The sequence below is a fragment of the Halichoeres trimaculatus genome, unplaced genomic scaffold, assembly GCF_033239565.1.
Source record: "Halichoeres trimaculatus isolate MK-OKI-2021-1 unplaced genomic scaffold, fHalTri1.1 fHalTri1_scaffold_1, whole genome shotgun sequence".
Taxonomy (NCBI): Eukaryota; Metazoa; Chordata; class Actinopteri; order Labriformes; family Labridae; genus Halichoeres; species Halichoeres trimaculatus.
In genome coordinates, this window is record NW_027437179.1 from 31789062 (window position 1) to 31808883 (window position 19822).

The 19822-nt window shown below is 40.1% G+C and overlaps 2 protein-coding genes across 3 annotated transcripts in view; one reads left to right on the forward strand and one right to left on the reverse strand.

The window, feature by feature from the left end:
* LOC141798492 (A-type voltage-gated potassium channel KCND3-like) overlaps positions 1-19822 on the reverse strand; it is a 182265-nt gene that overhangs the window by 159931 nt on the left and 2512 nt on the right. The gene's annotated exons all lie outside the window — the stretch shown is intronic.
* Positions 3074-15462, forward strand: LOC141798517 (protein Wnt-2b-A-like). The gene is made up of 5 exons (XM_074680484.1): positions 3074-3664; positions 7913-8133; positions 8884-9161; positions 9484-9748; positions 11990-15462. Exons 1-5 carry the CDS (start codon positions 3483-3485, stop codon positions 12217-12219), a joined length of 1176 nt encoding a protein of 391 aa, XP_074536585.1. The 5' UTR covers positions 3074-3482; the 3' UTR covers positions 12220-15462.

The following is a 19822-nucleotide window of genomic DNA, read 5'->3' on the forward strand; positions in this document are numbered from 1 at the left end:
AGTGAAGATGGCTGCTTCATCAATGTCATAATCATCTGAGCACCCCTTCTTCCTCTTCCTGCTCTCTCTTCCTCTCTTCTTCTGTATCTCCAAATTTAGCCCAGACCATGAGATGGGCCAAGAAAATGAGCTCAGGCCCCCCCAACACTGAGCCTCTAAAAGACCACAGCTGGAGTTGGCTGAAAGCAAGACAGAAGGAGAGGGAGGGAGGGCCGGATGACGAGCGTTATCACCGCCATCACCTGCTCCCTGTAAAGCAATTTGTTACAGAATTGTCAGTGTAATATCCATAGCTTGTCCTGTGGTTAAGAAAGACGGGGTCAAATGTAATGAGCATAGAAGTGTTGCTCCAAATCTAGTCATGACAAAACTGAAGGACAAACAGCTCAGCTATGTCTACATGAAGTAGAATGACAGGAGAAGGACATGGGCCTGCACAGTAGTCTTAAATATTAAGAGAATGTCATTACTATGATGTCACCTACTGTTTTGTGAACTTTCTTCATAAAGTTTTTTTTGCACCTTCCCATGGTGTGCTAGAAAACGTTCAGGAACGAAAGCTCAACTGTCTTTGTCCAAAATGTTTGTTGTAGCTTCTTCATCAGATAGTTTACCATTATATGTCCTATTAAATCGTATTATACTTTAGGTTCAGACCGAAAAAGCTATGACAAAATGATGCTTGTACATACATTTGGAAAGGAAGCTAGTTAGGATGCCAGTCTTCTCACTGAAGCATTATGGGTAATAGTCAATAAAAAAAAATCCCCTTGCACCATCTGCCAATAGTCTTCACAAGTAGCCATCACCTCAAACACAACCGCCGAGCGTGGTTCAATCGACAAGATTTACTAACCTTACACATTACGGGCTTGTCTTAGAACACTGGGCTGTCAGCTGTGCTAAATATCAACAAAAACAACGCTAAATATAAAAAAAGTACACATACGAACGAAAGAGAGGAGGAAAGTGTACGGGGATGCAAACAGGCGTACAGAGAGTGTCGTCTTAGCAAAGCATGTATGAAATACCCACTGTTGAGTAGTCAGCTTGAGCTTCACTGTTAGCTAGTTAACATTAGCTTCAGTGCTGTGTTGAGCTAATGAATATTAGTTCCGCTGTTAGCTTATCAAAATTACCTTAGCAAGTAAATGTTGCCTTTACTCTTTGCTAGTTAACATTAGCTTCACTTTAAGCTAGTTAAAAAAAAAAAGCATTCTGTCAATGTGGTTTGCTATCTAACACTTCTTGGTTACACAGTGCCAAGGAATTTACACATTTCCTACTCTGTCAAGTTACATAAAGATAATAAATGAACGAAATGTTTGAAATATAAAAAATCTCATGGCCTGAATTTCCATTTTCATTTCAAGCTTTTCTAGCTTTATTTTGTTGTATGTTTTTGTTGTTATGGGAAAGACATCCAGCTAAGACTGTTTCTTTTGAGTTTTCACTCTCAAAGACACCATTAGCCTACATCGCTGTCTGTGCAATCATATTTTTAGACAGCTACATTGTTAGTGACCTTTACGGTAGGTCTTTAACTAACACCCCTGGCTTTGCACTGATTAAAATGACCTCACACCCTTACACACACATACTCTACACATAGCAGCTTGTCAGTGTCCCCCTTTACCTGCTGGAGAAACAGAGCACCAAGTATGTTCCCAGGAGGTTGTGAGGATATGGGTCAGACATGTCCTTGAGGTGAGGTTGTATGTTTCCACAGCGGCTCAGTGAGACCAACCTGTCTGAGGATCAGGACGGTGGACATGAGCTGAACTACAAACATGCACTCCGGTGGCATAACAGGAGAGGTTCAAGTGTTTGAAGCTGGCAGGAAGTATCATTTACTGTACCACCTTGAATCATATGGCATGAAGGCAACTTTTGAGAAGTTATCAATCATATTTGAATGGAAGGGACTATATGTGGAACCATACCAAACATGGGGCGCAAGGCTTTACAGCACAGGACAGATATAAGCCAAGTCAAAGTCATCACCATGCACATAGATGAGGCAACTCAGTGAAGAAGAGGTCATGTGGTTTAGTCCTGATCAGCTTGAACAGAACCTGAAAGTAGCTAGATGATGGTAAACAGAGGGTTTAAGTGTAGGTAGTGGTAAATCTTGCAAAGCCATCTAAGGCAAATTTGCAAGACTTGTCTGATATTTTCGAAACTACAATTTGACGCATTTCTTTAACATAAGTATGCAGAAGTTTACATCTTGGACAGAAGAAAAGCTGGTGTCTGTTTTATCCTGAGAAATGAAGAAACATAAAGCAGCAGCAGCCATATGAAACACTGTCCAAAATGCCCCCTGGGAAGGATTACTGATCTCTATGGAGACACAAAGTTCCTGTTTAATGATGTGTCAGAGCATGAAAGCTTGACCTCTCATAGCTGCGGCTTCCCAAGCAAAACTTTCTCCTCTGCACTTAGCAACTTGACAACTTTTTCTTTTACACTTTTTGATCAAACAACGGGGAAAATCACCTCACACTGTTGGTAAAATTACTGTTCATACTTTGATTTAATAAATTTCAATCATTGGATACAATCCTGGATTTAGATTAAATGATTTGACTTTATTGTTGAGATTTTTCAGTGCATTTAAAAAAAAAAACAAGATGACTCTCTTGATACATTTTCAAATGTGTGCTGTTTTCTAAAAACACTTCCAAGTCAGTGTACTAAACGAAGAACACTGACAAGCTCATGGGGGATATTCTGCAAAATGCATGATCAGTGACTGAAGAATTAGGCTCTCCTCCCCGGTGGAATCGTCTCTCCAAGATAAATATAGAACTATCACTGGCTGTGTCGTAATGGCTGGTTGGAAAGGTTTTGGATGCGTTGTTTTTTACGCAGCAGACTTTACAGACATGGTCTACTTTCCATCAAACTAAATATATACATCTCCTGTCCTGCTGTCTGCTGCTCCACATACCGCATTTGTAAATTTCTGACAAAGGGGTGGGGGTGGAGAGAGGAGGGAGCACAGACAGCTGACGCACCGCGGCGCAGCGACTGTGTGTTTCTGAGCGCATCTTCAGTCCGGCTACAGGAGGAAAGGTGCGCGCACTGCCCATCCCATCCTTTGAGAGAGTGAAGTCTTCCATTCGAGTCGTATCTCATTGAAGACCATTAAACAATACTCGTACATTGTTTTCGCATTGCTTTTTTACTTAACGCCCTCCCGCAGTGAGGTTTGTTAAATTAAATTCAGTGCGTATCTGCGGAGGAGAAAAGCTGACTTTAGGAGAGCGCTTAAGACACACCACAAACGGAGGACTAGATTTCAACAACGAAGAAGAATATGGATGTACTAATGTGTGTGACAGTGTCAAGCAACTAGACGGTATCTGATGGAGTTTTAAATCAACTTTTCTTCTCCTTTTATTTTTTAATCGTCCGACGATGGACTGCAGACTCTCGTCGCGGACTTTCACACCTGACTCTGCAGCTCTCGCAAACACATGAAAGGAGGAATCATGTTGTGTCTGATGAAATCTCGGAGTTTATCGGACAGTAGCAGCAGGGCTATGGGGATCAGACATGGGTCAAAAAGTCATCATCACTCAAAACCCAGCTGTAAAATATTCTCCATTCTTATTTTGCTGCTGCTCATCTTTACACCCAGAGTGGACACATCGTGGTGGTAAGTGGGATCTATTAAGATTGTTGACTTAAAATCACAAAAAAAAGCCATTTGTCAAATGAATCCCTATGACGCAGGAGTGAGAAAGATTCTGATGCAGGTTTTCTGGTTTAGTCTTTCAATCTTTCACATTACTGCTGTTATCAGGGCAAAAAAAACTTTGATGAAACATATTTTATTGTGTGCCAAATATCATTAAAAAACTTTAATTTATGAAGTAAAATGTGCCCTCCAAAAATGTACACATTTATCAACTCAATTTAAGGGCAAGGTGATCAAATTTCTGTGGTTAATATACATGAAATCTTTTATCTTCACCTCTGCCTTGATTTTTTTTTCTGTCTGCATTAATTTTTAAAACATCAATGCAAAGTGAGATGTTCAGCTCGGCAGCGTGTGTCATGTGTTTCATGAAGATTTATGGTGCTGGAGGGGGGAATCTCCCCTATCCATCCATCTTGCCCAGAGTAAGTGGCAGGTGCAGGCGCTGGTGCATGAATAAACGCTCCTTGATGATTTCTCTTGAGGTTTAAAATGCCTAGAGGTGGAAACACACACACACACACACACACACACACACACACACACACACACACACACACACACACACACACACACACACACATACACTGGGGTGTAAGCACCCGCCCCCCTCTATCCCACCCACCTGAAATAGTTGTTCTCATGTGTCAGGTCACACTTAGAGAAATTGTATTTTATGTGTGCTGTATATTTGGCTAACCAAACCCACGCAGACTGTTGAATTATGGCGCAGCACAATTGAACTCTGTTAAACAGATGGAATCAGATTAAAAAATGCACCCTTTGTAAATAATGTTATGAATTGTAATTTCCTAAGAAGCCAAATTCACTGTTTATCCTATTTGCAGTCGTGTAATCCCTTTCTGTGTTATGCAAATGCTTTACAAAAAATGGGATTAAATCGGTGTGATTTTTAGAACAGAGAGCAGGAGGGGTGTAGGGGTTTTGTGTCTGGATGCTTTTTACTTATTTCATCTTGTGCATATTGTTAGGACCTGCTTCCAATCATGACCATCATTAAGATGAGCAGCATATCTCTTGCTGCCACTCTCTATGTGTGTGTCCTCTCTGAGACAGTCAGGGGTCTTTTGGCACAGCCGGTATGTACAGCGCACAATAAACACAAGAAGTGCTTCTGCTCTGCTTTACTGCTCAGGCTGATAGTTGAAGTCCGATCGGGACGGGGAACAGCCATAATGGGAGTGGAAACTGCCTGCTCTGTCCGTTTCTGTCTCGATGGCTAGGGGACACAAATGTGGCTGCGATTAGGGACTATAATGATATCCGGATGGAGAGTGGAGCGTGCAGGCTTAGAGAGGGAGGTGGGAGAGTGTAGGGGGCATATGGCTGATGTGTGAGGCTGCACTGGAGGGAGGGAAAGGCCTGAGCGGTCACTTGCACTGTAGATGACTGTCCTCATGTCCTGTTGATAAGAGGCCCCCCACTGTCACAATAGCAGCAGCATGTGATTGGCCTTTTTAAGAGTTGCTCCAAAGTCGGGGATTATGTGTGTGAATAGAGCAGGAGTCAAAGGCCTGTCACAGGGGAACAAGTGGCGTTTCACCGAATGCGAGGAATTTAATAATCTCTTCTACATCCTGAATTTATCGCCTCTTTCACACATGAACTCCTGACAATTTCTAGACAACTTCAGGACATTCACATCCTGACATTTTGCAGACTTGCCTCTCCCATGTCAGGCTTGAGGCCAATTTATACTTCCTTTACATATGAAAATGTATTCGTCAATTTCAACGACGTTGCCGTCACTGCTCACATGCATCCTTGTTGGCATTGCTGTTAACCAATACATCCACCAGGGGGAGCAGCCCAGAGTCAAAAATTTATGACGACAATAAACCCATAAACAAACATGGCCACTGTGGAGGAAGTATTGCTAATGTAGCCCTTGCATTACAGACAAAAACGGAGCCAGCATTGTATGAGGGGTGGTTGGTGAGGCCGTTAAATACATTGCAAAAGTTACGCCACTATTAATTCTTCTTTGTGTCTCACTAATGCTACATATCAGCCAGTAACAGCAATACTACCCCCATGGTTTGCAGTGGTACCGCTCCGTTTGGCCCACATCTGTAAGTTTCATGGAAACGTGCAGAAATACGGATGAAATGAAAGCAGAGCATGGACAGAAAGCTCCGTTTGTAATCAGATGTAATGTTAAGCATAAATGGGCCTTTAGACTGAATGATATATAGATGTAGTCTTTGTAACGTCTTTCATCTGTTTCCGATATGTCATTTTATAGTCTATTGCCGATGGGAGGCCATATTGGTAAAGCCAAACTTAACCAAGCATTGTTCCAACTTCAGTGAGCAGAAAAAAACAGACTCTGCCAAACACTCCAAAAACTACCTCACAGTGAATATGAAGCTCAATTTTTTTGTTTCTGTGTCAAATCTACGCTAAAGCATATGCTGCAGGTTTGCATAGCCCTGTACCCAGACAGAAGCCCACATACTGACCCGTACCACCTCAAAAAAGTTACAGTTGTTGTGTTGAAATAACAATGACTACATGCTTTGATTGGTCCGCTGAGTAGCAACGTGTCAAATATGCACAGTAATCTTCATGCATTTATCCAGCAGCCACATCTTCCATATCATCCGTCATATCTTTTGTTTCCTTCTTTGGCCATATAATTAATAGATGCTCATCATTTATCAGACCAGACTCAGATATAAAATGTTGGGATTTTCTATAGTTTCCTGTGCACAAACAAACTAAGGCTATATCAGGACAAGACATTGTTAATATGATAGTTATGGTAGGTTTGACTCTCAAACAGCTCCAAACTTGTCATTATTTGTAGCCACATATTTGAGCCTAACCTGGTTCATATAAATGATTTGTTTATCGATAAACCCTTTTGCATCCAGTGTCTATATTATGTGCATTTGTTCTCTTACAAAAGCAGGCATTTTTACTTTAGTTTAATTCTTTTTATCAAACCCTATTTGCTCAAAAAAAAAAAAAAAGAATAAAAGATGCTGCTCCAGATGCTGAGTTGTTTGTAGGTATCACTTTTTCTATGTGCTTTTGCTTCAAGATGCAACCCTTGCACTGCTGTCTGCTGTATAACTCACTGAGTGGACAAAAAACCTGGCTGAGTGTCTCCCTCTGTGCTATCACACAATGGTATGATCCTATGTCCTCACATGTGATTAGCTGCATTGGCTTCCATGCTGTCAATCAAAACAAAGTTCTGCCATGAGCAGAGCCAAGAGGCTGAGTGAGAGCTGAGTAAGGAAAGGAAAAAAAGTTGGGAAATGGCTCTTTTGGTTTACTACAAAGCTTATATGACTAGAATTAAAATTACACTGCCAATAGATTGAGTGATGTAGCCACTCCAGAACACAAGTATGTAATACTCATGTTGGTACATGCCACAAAATATAGCCAACACAAAGCTATAAACCGGAATTCAACTGCTGCATTCACTCACAACATCAGCCCAGCTTTGAATAGATATTTTTCTTAAAAGTTGTCCAGAGAACATCCAGACATGTCAGGAGGAACAGATCTTTGTGTCCATGCTTGCATGCCATACAGACAATTTACAGAAATTTACTAGAGTGCTGTTCATATGTGAAAGGTTTTCCAGAGTCACAAGCAGAGAAGAACTTTTGACTTTTTGCTGACAAGAACAAAAAGAACCAACACATTGAACACGTATTATTCATGTAAACTCTTGATTGTATCATATCTTCCTGCATTAGGTGTTAAACTGCTGCATAATTACCCAATGTGAAGTGATAAGTTTCTGCTTTGTAGTTACTGCAATGGACAAAAAGATTGCAACAATGCAAACAGAGAAGAACGAATCTCAAAACCAAAGCAGATGAAGACAATTGCAAAAACAGCCCTTGTTTGAGACAGCTAGCCCTGATCTATCAACTTACTTTATAAAAACTGCATGACATGGATTACCTTTTTAGAAAAAGCGGCTCTGTGTCGGCCTGAGACTGTTCTTGGTTGAGACCAGTCCCAGAACGACTTGACTGTTGGTTGCCAGGCAATTGGTCCAAACCAAGATGTAGCATGGATTAGGATTAAATTTAACAATGCCCATAAAAGCCTCCCAGAAATGATAATGTAACTATACATAAGTAGATAAATGATGGACTGCTACTTTAACTTAATCATGATCAACAGTATAAATCAATAATTGTGGATCTGTGTCTGCAGGTACATCGGCGCATTGGGTGCTCGTGTGATTTGCGACAACATTCCTGGCCTGGTGAACAAGCAGAGGCAGCTGTGCCAGCGACACCCGGACCTAATGCAGTCAATCGGTGAGGGAGCCAAGGAGTGGATCAAAGAGTGCCAGCACCAGTTTAGACACCACCGCTGGAACTGCAGCACGCTGGAGCGGGACCACACTGTGTTTGGCCGGGTGATGCTACGAAGTGAGTGAGCACACGTGGGACTGGGGTTTCTATCTGTGTGGTTCTCTGTATGTGCGTGACAGTGGTTGTTTATGTCGACGACACTCAAGTTAATCATCCTCGTAAATGTCTCTGCTGCTGCCAGATAAGCAGAGAATTAATAGGTGTCTTATAAAATCAACTTTGCTCCAGAGTACAAACAGAAAGAGAAAGCGCTGTAGCTTTTTTTCACCCTCTCAGGAATGAGGTACAATTGGGAAAGTGGATGTTCCCCGAAAACAAGTAGCAGATCACCATACTGGTGATGTATAAACAGTAATAGGAGATGTAAATATTTGGGTAGATGTTTCTGGCAGCCAGACAAAGCTTTTCGGCCTGACATATCGTCTGTGTTCTGCTTCACTGCGTGAGCAGGAATGAGAACAGGAGGGTGGGTGGGGGGGAGTCAGACCAAATAACCCCTGAGATCTCTTCTTGTCTGAAATAAAAACACAGCTCAGTGACTGAGAAAGCTGCCATCTGTGCAAATTATACAGAAGGTGAAGGTGAAGGAGAGTCAGCTGGTCTGTAGTGTTTTAGAGAACATGCTGCTTCCTCTGTCTGTGTCATCCACCATAAATGGATGGTTTCGTGATCCTGCTTTACTGAGCAGAAACAGTCAACTTGAGCACCCAAAGAAAAGGTTTAAGTAGATTGCTGCCTGGTTTTAGTCCACCTTTATGACAGAGTCTATCATCTAATGAAAGTTGTGCTTCTCTCTTGTGCTCTTAGGTAGTCGAGAGGCAGCGTTTGTATATGCTATCTCTTCAGCTGGAGTTGTCTACGCCATCACTAGAGCCTGCAGTCAGGGGGAACTAAAGATCTGCAACTGTGACAGCCACAAGCGAGGTCAAGCGAGTGACGACAGGGGTGTTTTCGACTGGGGGGGATGCAGCGACAACATAAACTATGGCATCAAATTTGCCAAAGCCTTCGTTGACGCTCGAGAGAGGATGGTAAAAGATGCTCGGGCACTGATGAACCTGCACAACAACCGTTGTGGTCGGATGGTGAGTAGCTTTCTGGCAAAACAGCTTCCCCCAACATGCATTTTACTATCACTTTGATGCAAATGGTCGTTTCTGGATTTGAAAAATAATCTTAAAAGTATCTTGTGAAATTAAAGCTAGTCTTACATTTAATAGAGGTTTTTAAGAGTTTTTCTTGGATTTGAAATTGATCAATATCTTAACTTACAATTTCAAATCCAATAGCAGCAACCTGTTCTGAATAGTTGACCAACAGCAGTGCTAACAAGGTTGATCACTTCTTCATCATGCTGTTGGCTACATCTCAGGCTTAGCACCCTGCTACCTTTGACTTGTGCTGCAGGCAGTGAAGCGCTTCATGAAGCTGGAGTGCAAGTGTCATGGGGTTAGCGGCTCCTGTTCTCTGAGAACCTGTTGGCTCGCTATGTCGGACTTCAGGCGAACCGGGGACTACCTCCGCAAGAAGTACAACACAGCCATCGAGGTGACCATGAACCAGGATGGGACAGGCTTCACGGTGGCTGACAAGGACTTCAAGGGAAGCACCAAGAATGAGTTGGTGTACGTAGAGAACTCACCAGATTACTGCCTCATGGACCGCTCAGCAGGTATGAAACGGAAAGAAGGGACTGAAGTTTTTGTCACTGGAGAGTCTTCAGAAAAGTACTCCTGATCATTTAGAAGTAAACATTTGTTATGATGTTTTACACCAACAGTGAATCACAATGACTGATATACATAACGTGGATATTATTTGGCCCTTGACATTTATCAGTCTCTGAGTGTAGTCCTATCATCATTCTTTTTAAAGGGTCAGTTCACCCAAATCAAAAAGGCCAGTTCCCCTTACTCTCTTTCACTACATCAAGTCATTGCAGGGTTTTATTGAACTAGCAGATGGCATCAGGTTAGTAAATGAGTCACATTTTCCTATTTTCATTCATGTGATGACTTTCCTTGTTCAGTACTGTTAATAGAATATAACGACAAGTAGTCTGGATTATGTGAAATCACTTCAAAATTTGTTGTTGGCTGAAAAATATCTAAAAATTCCAAATATTGAGTAATTGCATCTCAATCTGCAATATCTAAGTCTGTAAATGATCTCATAAACCATTAACAGAGCACTATCAGTCAATGTTAAGAGTCCAACCAAGCACATTCAGCTTATGTCACATTGTTCAATGATATTTAAATAAGAGATTGACTGATTATTTGGGTAATGCAGCAGATTGATGGCATTTTGAAACAGTCAGCACTGGCAGATTTTGAAAATAAAAAGGTAGACATTGCAGGCAGCCTTGTCACTGTGGCTCCTGTAGAGAAATACTGTCTCTTTTCATATGTCTAATTCACCATCCTGCATTTCAAATTTTACATTCTGTCAAAAAAAATCCTCAGTGACCATCAATTCCGCTCTTTATCATTCTAAATGACAGCAAATGTTATCGACTGGTGTGCAAGATCAAGTTGAAACTGTTTGTTTCAAATATGAAAAGAAAAATTAACTTAAACATAGAGGACAGACCATAATAATAATAATAATAAAATCATTTTTCTTTTACAAACCGTGCTATGATAGGCAGAATAACATAGTTAAATATTGCTTCTGACATAAATATCAGTAATTTTCTGGATTCTCTTGTATAGATTGATGCGTTTTTCTATTTCACTAATTAGCTTAAAATCCATCCTAAACATTTTAAAGAACAAAACAAAAAACATGTATCAGCCTTCAGCTGACTTGCTCTCTTATTATCAGCATCGGACATCAAAAAACAGACATGGAATAATGCAAGACAAATTTCTGCTACTGAGTGATCCTTCACCAGTTCCACAAAATGTATGACAATCTGAGACCCATTCACTGACGACTTGCATTCCTTTACAGCTTAAATTTCAGTGATTTGACCTTTAGCACTGCCTTAAATTCCCAGTGTTTGCTTTGCTTTGCTAAGCTCTGTCCCTATCCTCCAATCCAGCTCCTTCAGCAGAGCGTGAAGGAGCGCAGTAGTTCACTAAATTATACCAAAGAGCGCAAGAGAGGAGTGAAGTTATTACTTAAGTCACAGTCTCCTACTCTGCCCCACATTGAGCTTGGCCAGAGCTTGACAACTGAGGGTTAATGAAGGTGTGTTCCTTCAAAGGAAAAGCTGTCGATTCTCGCTAAAAGGTGATCTTCAAATAGGCTTATGACCCTCCTCGCCACTAATCTCCATTGTATAGGAATTCACTGCCCAAGGATACATGCAGGCTTATTTTTCAAATCCTTCTTTTGGTCAGTATTAAGCTCCACTCCCAAGAGCCTGAGGGGAATATCTGCTCTGTCCTTTTCTCTTTACTTCAGGGATACTCTGTTATTAGATGTGGTACCTGATCTTAGGCCTAGAATTTACACCTGAGCACATGGACACCTTTGTGTTAGGCTCTGAGACTGTTTTGTAAGCCTGTCTGGAAGCTAATACCTTGTTGAAGAGTGTGGGAAAGGAATACTTTAAAAGCAGTGTCAGTTTTTGGATTCAAATTACATGGCGTTCAGTGGAGGTCGAAAAGCCAGCGTTAGTAGATCTGTGACATCTATGGTATCTTAATTTTTAGAGAAAATTCAGGGCAGCTGAAGTCTATGTTGGGATCAATATGAGTTCCAACATGATACTAATACTGATAAAGACATCAATATCAACAATTCAATTAAACATATAATCCAGTGGTGATTTTACTTGAAACTTCTGTCCCTAATAGAAATATTCTTATTCAGAAAAATCCTCTCAGACCAGATGCAACATTTTATCATTTTCAAAGAAAATCATGCCTTTCTTGTTTACTATGATATCTTATTTTATCTACAGGCTCCTTGGGGACAGCGGGCAGAGTGTGCAACAAATCCTCCAGAGGCACAGACGGCTGTGAGGTCATGTGCTGTGGGCGGGGCTACGACACCATGCGTGTCAAACGTGTCACCAAATGTGAGTGCAAGTTCAAATGGTGCTGCGCCGTGGAGTGCCAAGACTGCGAGAGCATGGTGGACATTCACACCTGCAAGCCTCACAAGCGACCTGATTGGCTGGACGTTACCTAAAGAGGAGGCCTGATCAAGCACCACTGACTCATTAACCTGCGCACTAACTGCTGCTTTTTACTACGGGATATGTAACTGAGATCTCTGAACTGTTATACCTCTGGCTTTTGATCTTTTGACTCTTCCTGGAGCAGAAACTTTACAGACCTTGATGCTAAACTGGAAACTTGGCCCAGTTACTGATCATGTGCTGCTTTAAAAACTATTTCTAAGAACAATGTTGTGAGCCTTTTTTTAAGACATTATCTGATTACTGTAGGCTAAATATTGTATTATATTATTTTGCTGTAAATGCACCCTTGGTTGATGCAGAGACGTGAGGTATTGTCTGCTTGTTTTGCAATTTATTCAGACTGTGAGGGCAAGGACAAAGCTCAAACTGAAGAGTTTTTTAGTTGGTATTTAGCCTGAAGAGAGTCCCGTAGAGAAATAAAGATGATCAGAACTTTCTCATTAACGAAGAAACCATGACCTTTTATCATTTAAAATGAGGGGATTATTTCAAACAGAAAAACACTGTTGCTGCTGAAAAGTGCATCTCCAACAAATTTACAAAAGCTGGAGGGTGCTTGCAAGAAATTAACAACTGCAGACAATCACTCTGAACCAAGAGGAAACATTAAATGGGCAACAAGTAAAGACTAAAGTGGAGGCACTTTCAGCCTGACTACAGAGCTTAATTTTGGAGGGTTTTTGCAAGGACGAAAAGGACAAACTGAGAGAAGAAAATGAGGCTTTTCATGGACTATGTGCCATTTCAAAGGTCTAACTTTTTCGCACAGGATCTAACATGATTGACAGTCTATAGCTAATCCAACATGCTCTGGTTTGTGGTCTTAGAGAAAATCTTCAGTTCTACCTCTGGTTCTTTGTCTTTGTTTCAGACAGCTTTTGGATCCATCATTCTTCATGGCTACTGCGGCCAAAAAACAAAACAGTTTCAAACAGCTTTTACAATGACTCAACAGCTTTTGAGCAGGACACATTCAGTTTATCCTTACACTCCGCTGTAACGTGAAGATTTAACAGAAGCCCTGAATTCAACTCTAATCAAAGTTATCTGGAAACCCATTCTCGAGGCCTGATTTAAGCTGAATTCCTCTCTTGCATTGCTGATGCACTAAATGCATGGAAAAAAGCTTTATGATGGAAAAAAGTTTCTTTTGGCTGTTAAAAGTAACCATGTTTAAATTGAAAACAACACCTTTAAAACAATATCATTGTTTGTTTTATGTAACCTGCTAAAACTTTTAGAGTTTTCACCTGTTTTTCTGGTCAGAAAGAAGTCTTAATTGGATCTGGACAAAGTTTCTACTGGCATAATATGTCAAAGTCCATCAGTTTTTTTTCTCATAATAAAAGTAACACAAATTAATTGGTAATGTGGAAAAAACCTTAACTTCAGACTCACTCTAAGCTTTTTTCACCCTGTTGGACTAGTACACGTTCTTAAACACAAAACACTTCCATGGACCTGGCAAATTTAGGATGGATGGATTTAGGATGCATTGTCTTCACAACAGATACAATTGCTGTACAATTACTCAATTAGTTCAAATATAAGATTTTTTTTTTAAATACCTGTGGAAAGTGTGATTGTCTACTCAAGGTCTACACTTTTTTGTGTCTGCACACTGTATGTTCATGACAGTGCAATGAAACTTTTCAGTTTTTACTTTCACCTTGTGTTATGAGGTATCCCTGAAGGATAAAATTGGTCTTGACCAACCAACAACTTCTGGCCTAAATATATCAGGCAAGGCCAAAGTGCTAAAAACCAGAGTTTGTCGAGTGTCCCCTTGAGGATGGCTACAGAAGTACAGGCAACCACATACACACCAAGCAAAAAAACAAGATAAATTGTACTGCAAAAATGAATATGTTTTCAGCCTGGTACAAAAAATAACTTCAGTCTGAAGAACTAATTTCTCTTTCACACCCTGTACAGAGGAGTGAATTTTTTTCTTAATCTGCAATTTAGAAGATATTAAGATCTTAAAGCCCACCCAATTTCCACCGAGGCTCCTGCCGACAATTCAAAATTCTTCACAGAGAAATTCACAGAGATTATGTGTGTTTATTAAAGGGTCTATGGTCTTGACATGATGAGATGATCTCTAAATTCCTTTGTGCAGCAGTATTGTGTCTGTCCATAACAAAGTTCCGAATTCATTAAAAACTACCCATAAGTCCCTGTTAGCTCTCACAAACTAGATCCTTACAGCCCCACTCCCAGTTTGCAACCAAATGGGACGTGTGTAGGGCTGTGAGCGATTCTGGCAACATGAGTAAGTGAATAAACATTAAGTGGTCTGATATTTCTGATGGAAAAACCCAGCGTGACAAATAACAAGCACACGCATCATTTGATTCTTACAACTACTGTTGTTACTGTGGTGATGTACTGATGGTAGATTCTAAAGACATCCACTCTGAGATTTGTGTTGAGCATTGTGTTGAGCATTGAAAAACCCTCTTAAGCCAAACCCAAGCACATCTGGGTAAAAATAAACAAAAACTGCTTCTTAACAGCAAACTGCACTTACTGTGTCATTTTGGTGTTGTTCAGCTTGTTATTTGCAACGTAAAGATGAGTCCTGCTTCTCTTAAACGTACTTCCTACTTTCACTTATCACTTCTTTGAGTCCTAATTGTCTTACCTCCACAATGTGATCATATCAGAGCTTAAATACACTTTTTCACTTAGAATTTTAAGCAGATTTATTTGCAGAGGCTGGTTAGAGTTGCCATGATGAATAGCTTGCTGCCACATATGCTGCCAGTGTGTTAGTGTCAAGTGTGATCCTGTTAACGGGAAACTTTTAGCCTTATTCTATTCTTGCAAATGTCTTGTTTTTTATGGAAAACACATCTGACGGGTATATTTCACAGTAAAATAAACAGTATAAGTAGAATTGAGGACTTGGTGTTATACCACAAAAACTCTAAAACACATGGTCGAAACTCACCAATTGACAGGGTCACTCTTTGAACTGTAAAATGGTCATGATCCAAGAGGAATCCTTATCAGAATTCAGGAGGATGGATTCTGTTAACCAACTATGCTAAAACCAGATCTGCCATTTAGTTTTGATTCAAAGGAACTGCTGAAATATGAATGGCTATTTTTGATCAAACAGCCTGTAAAGGTGTCCTGGTTTCCATCCCAATCTGACTAACTTAACTCACTGTTCATCCCTTTCATTTCCTGTCCATCTTCAGCATCTATCATGCAAAAAATGTCCCAATAAATCTGCGTGAAAAAACATACTTCCAGCATCCTCCAGTGTTAGAATATAGTATGAAGGTCTTGTTTGATAACAGTTAACACCAAGATGCACAAAGGCTTAAATTTTGCAGTGCTGCAATACTGCACTCCTACTGACACCATTAAAACATGTTTTTTTTCTTCACCTCTTCCTCAAACTCTGTAGTAAGGGTTTTCCAAGCTTCCTAGCTTGACAATAGGCAAGTGTTTGGTTTGGTCACAGCAGGTGCTGAAATGTTAAAAAACAACAGTCTTCTGTTGTGAAAACAGAATGGGAACTTGGTAAATGATGATACTGTAACAACCATCCTTCTTGTTACTGATAGCTTTCATACATTCAATAGCTGTGTCCTCAACTAACTTAAAGATGCTATGAGGAGGATTTGTTTGTTTGGATTTCATTGCCATCTCCTGGTCCAGAGTCTTAAGCACACTGTCGTAAAGATGTGACTTTTAACTAGGTTTGTTGTTGTTTTGGAACAATTTTTTTTTGTTCAAGACAACTTTTTACTGGATACAACACAACAGGGTAAGGTATTTATCAGTACAGTTATGGAGCACTGTTGTTTGAAACCCGACAACAAGCATACGTAAGTTCTTATGGCACTTCAGTAGCTGGCTAAATGTGGCGCTACTAGCAGCCCAGTGCTACAAGGTATCCATAAGCTAACATGACAATAAGAAAACTGTCAGTTCTTACAGTTGTTTTGTAGCCATCAATTCGTAGCTCTTACAGCCGGATCCTGTGACATGTGTCGGTAATGTGTTGTGTAACGTTAATGATACTTATGTCCTGCCAGTTATCTAACAAGCAGAGCTACCTTAATCTCATTCTTCATTTTATTGATAGACTCAAGTTTGAACAGACCACTGCAGAGTAACTGCTGCATGTGGGTTGGAAATAACTTTATCACAAACAACTCAGCCCTTTTAGCCTATAGCTCCGGCTGTAACACTCTCCTGTTCAACTTTCTTCTGTTCTTTTTCTGTCTGACATTTAGGTTAAACCTAGTCTGAAGGGATGGTGTTGTCATAGAGACTTGGATGTGGCATAAATCAATCCGGTTCTGCTCAGTCCGATGGGGAAGCTACAAAGTAGTATTTTGAAAAAAACCTATATTGGTGCTGATAATCTCATTTTAAAGTGTGGATTACAAACAGGGATATATCTAGAAGGGATCCCTTTCAAACTAATCACAGCCCCTTTAAAGTTTCTACTTAAACAAGAAGGCACAAGTTCATTCTTAAGTGTCATGTCTTAGATGCTGCTATGTTTTCACAGGATCATAAGTACGGTAAACTAAAAGTCAAAATACAATCTGTACTTTGTGCTAAATATCCAAAATGTACAGGAATTGGTATTAAAGTTAAATTATCTGGTTTATGGGAGCTCTTAAATCACCCTAAAGCTTTGTTGCTGTTTTTACACCAATTATAATAATAAATACTTTCCGTGTATATAGATTAAGGTGGGTAGGTTATCTTAATATGTATTTTTCTTTTTTTTTCAAACAGAACTCTTGAACAATCTTACCAAATTCAGCATGCAGTCTTTGTTCCCCACATTCGCTGGCTCTGACTGGTTAATTTGTGAGAAGTGAAGTATTTAAAGAAACCCAGCCAAAGACACATTGCAGAATGAGCAGCGAAGTAGCTCACAGACCCTCAATTTGACTTCTCAACATCTGGTAGTGCAGCCAGACATCATGTTCGGCTGTTGGAGACACAGCCCTCAGAGGGGTTTATAGATCTAAATGAATCTGACAACAAGCTGTGGATGCTGAGAGTCAACAAATTTTTTCAAGTCCACGTAATGAGGAGGAGAGCCAAAGTAAAGTGCTTTGAATGAGGCCAAATGACACAGCGTGTCAAACGTTCACGAGTCAAAAGTTAATTGCGAACAAAAAAAGTCTGTTTTGAATGTAAATGAAGAGCATGTTGGCTGTGTTTTCTTTCAGATTAGAAAGGTGAGAGGTGTTCATGCAGAGTAGAGACTGACCTGGGTCTGCAGACTTTAAAATTCATGATTCAACTCCACAGATTTACTGAGTCAAACAAAGCCCAGCAGCTACTATTTCTGTCCGTTATAAAAATTTCACCATGTACGCCTAAAGCCACATCAGAAAACGTTCAACCTGGCTCTGTCTGTTGGATTTGAACTGGTTGATAGTGAATTTGTGGTTACATAGGTTATATTCAGCTGAACTTCAGTAAAGATCAACTAACAAAGGCTGGATTTGCAAATTAAAACTGGTGCCACATTTTTATTCAATCTGTGGCTTCCTTTGTTGTTTTTTGGTCAATTGGTGTACTGACTTTTATTTCTGTCCTGAGAGGTATTTTCACCTTTGAAAGGCAGGTCCCAGAATACCTCCCTGGCACTATATTAGACCTTGTTAATCCAACGTCTGTCACTCATATTAGAGGTGTAACGTTCTCCACTGGCTTATGCATTGTCTCTCGTGTTTTAGCTCTGATTTCTTGGTGGAACAAAGAGGGCAAGACAATGCGTCACACATGGCGAGGTTATGAAGTTAAGTCAATTTGAGTGTCTGGATGAGCTACAACTATTCTGGTTGTCATGACCTATAAATGTGCTGGTTATTGTCATGATCGATAATTGAGCCAATGATATGTCAGGTGTTGTTTAAAACGTTCATTTCATTTCTTAGAGCCAGAGCGCAACATCTTCAAACTGTCCAACCACCAGAAAAACCCAAAACTTTATGACATTTAGCTTAAAAATAGTCATATGATATAAAATAAATCAACAAACTTTTTTGATTTAAATTTGACCAATCTACAAACTTATCTCTGCACTTTTTGGGTTTAAGGTTTAAGAAACCCTTCCAAGTCAAAGATGTGCTCACATCACTGCTGAGTTACTGTGTCCAGTAATTGTTATTTAACTTATCATTATTACTTACTTTATACTGAGTCAGAAGTGTTTTACTTTCTTATAAACTTGACCAGTAATTAGCTTGTCAAAAAATTTACTCAAAGTATTTTTTAAAAGTAAATTTTTATAAAATAATAAGTAGTGACTATCAGCTGGGGTTGGGCATTTCAAGCAAAAGAGCTATTTGATGTTCGCTTGTAAGTATTCAAAGATAATTTGAAGATCTACGCCCCCAGCCCGCCCACAGACATACCTGCCCCAACAATAACTTTGACAAAGATGGAGATGTTCTGCACGATGATCATTCAGCTTACTTCTTCAGGTGACAAAGCCACAGACAGCACCACTCTTTCCGCTGCATGCCTCTCTCTTACATGGCTGTGCATAGTTGTTGACGACTTGTGATATGCTAGACTTTGCACTGTTCCTCATTTTCATTCCAGCACTTCCCAATCCATATTTGAATGTCTCCTCATTCTTGTTTTGGCTGTTAATCTTTCAGCCTGTTCATTTCTGGTCTATCTCTGTTCATTATGTCAGTTTGTTGACGAGGTCAAGTTAAATACGATCTGGTTTGGACACAGGTTGTTTTATTTTGACAGTCATTGGGCATTTTAGATGGTTTCCGTGCACAACTTCCTGTCCCACTGGACCTGCTTTTTGTAAAATCGACGCGTAACAGCTCCGGCATCCAGCATAAAACTGCGAGCTGCCACTGACAAGACAAAGCGATCATCACATGAACTATTTGCCTTTTTCAATGTTAATGACTATTCAAATATCATTGCCCATCCCTACTATCAGCCGACAATCACTTGTACATTTGACTGAGGGGTGGCAGTTGGCAAGGTCACTCTTAACAAGGGATGGGCGAGTACTGGTATCGGTTTGGGTAAGCATACACCAACTTTTTTTCCAAGGTATTGGTACTTGCGAAGGCTGTCGATGCCAGAAACCGATACTCAAGGCAAAAAAATCTTCCATTGGGAAAGTCCTCCTCGCCACTAGGCACCGCTACTTGCTGTGATTTGACACCACGGCAAATATGTGTAAGGTCCAGTTCAGACAACATGAATGAACCAGGGAGAGTTACCAGTTAAACTGTTTTGTTTTGCACTTCAGTTTATTTAATAAAAAAGTACTTAAACTCTGGCAGCTGATATTCTTATTTTGGATTTTTGTTAATTTATCAAAAACAAATGGTAAACACAAAGAGAGTTGTTTGTGTTTTATTTTGGACTTCATGGCAGAGTGACTGTGCCGTCTTTGTTTAAAATGATGTATCACTGTGAACTGAAATTGTATGTATCAAAAGTACTAATAGTATCAGTGAGCACTCAAGAGGGAGTACTCATACTGGTATCGGTTTGAAAAAAGTGCTATCCCAAATCCCTTCTCTTAACTCCAAAACACTCACTCTGTAACAGTTGTGATCC

What these genes read in the sequence shown, in the direction of transcription:
- LOC141798517 (XM_074680484.1), top strand. Translation starts at nt 3,483, where the DNA reads ATGAAAGGAGGAATCATGTTGTGTCTGATGAAATCTCGGAGTTTATCG. An exon ending in AGAGTGGACACATCGTGGTG is followed by an intron (nt 3,665 to 7,912) that starts GTAAGTGGGATC and finishes CTGTGTCTGCAG; the next exon opens with GTACATCGGCGCATTGGGTG. An exon ending in CCTCATGGACCGCTCAGCAG is followed by an intron (nt 9,749 to 11,989) that starts GTATGAAACGGA and finishes TTTTATCTACAG; the next exon opens with GCTCCTTGGGGACAGCGGGC.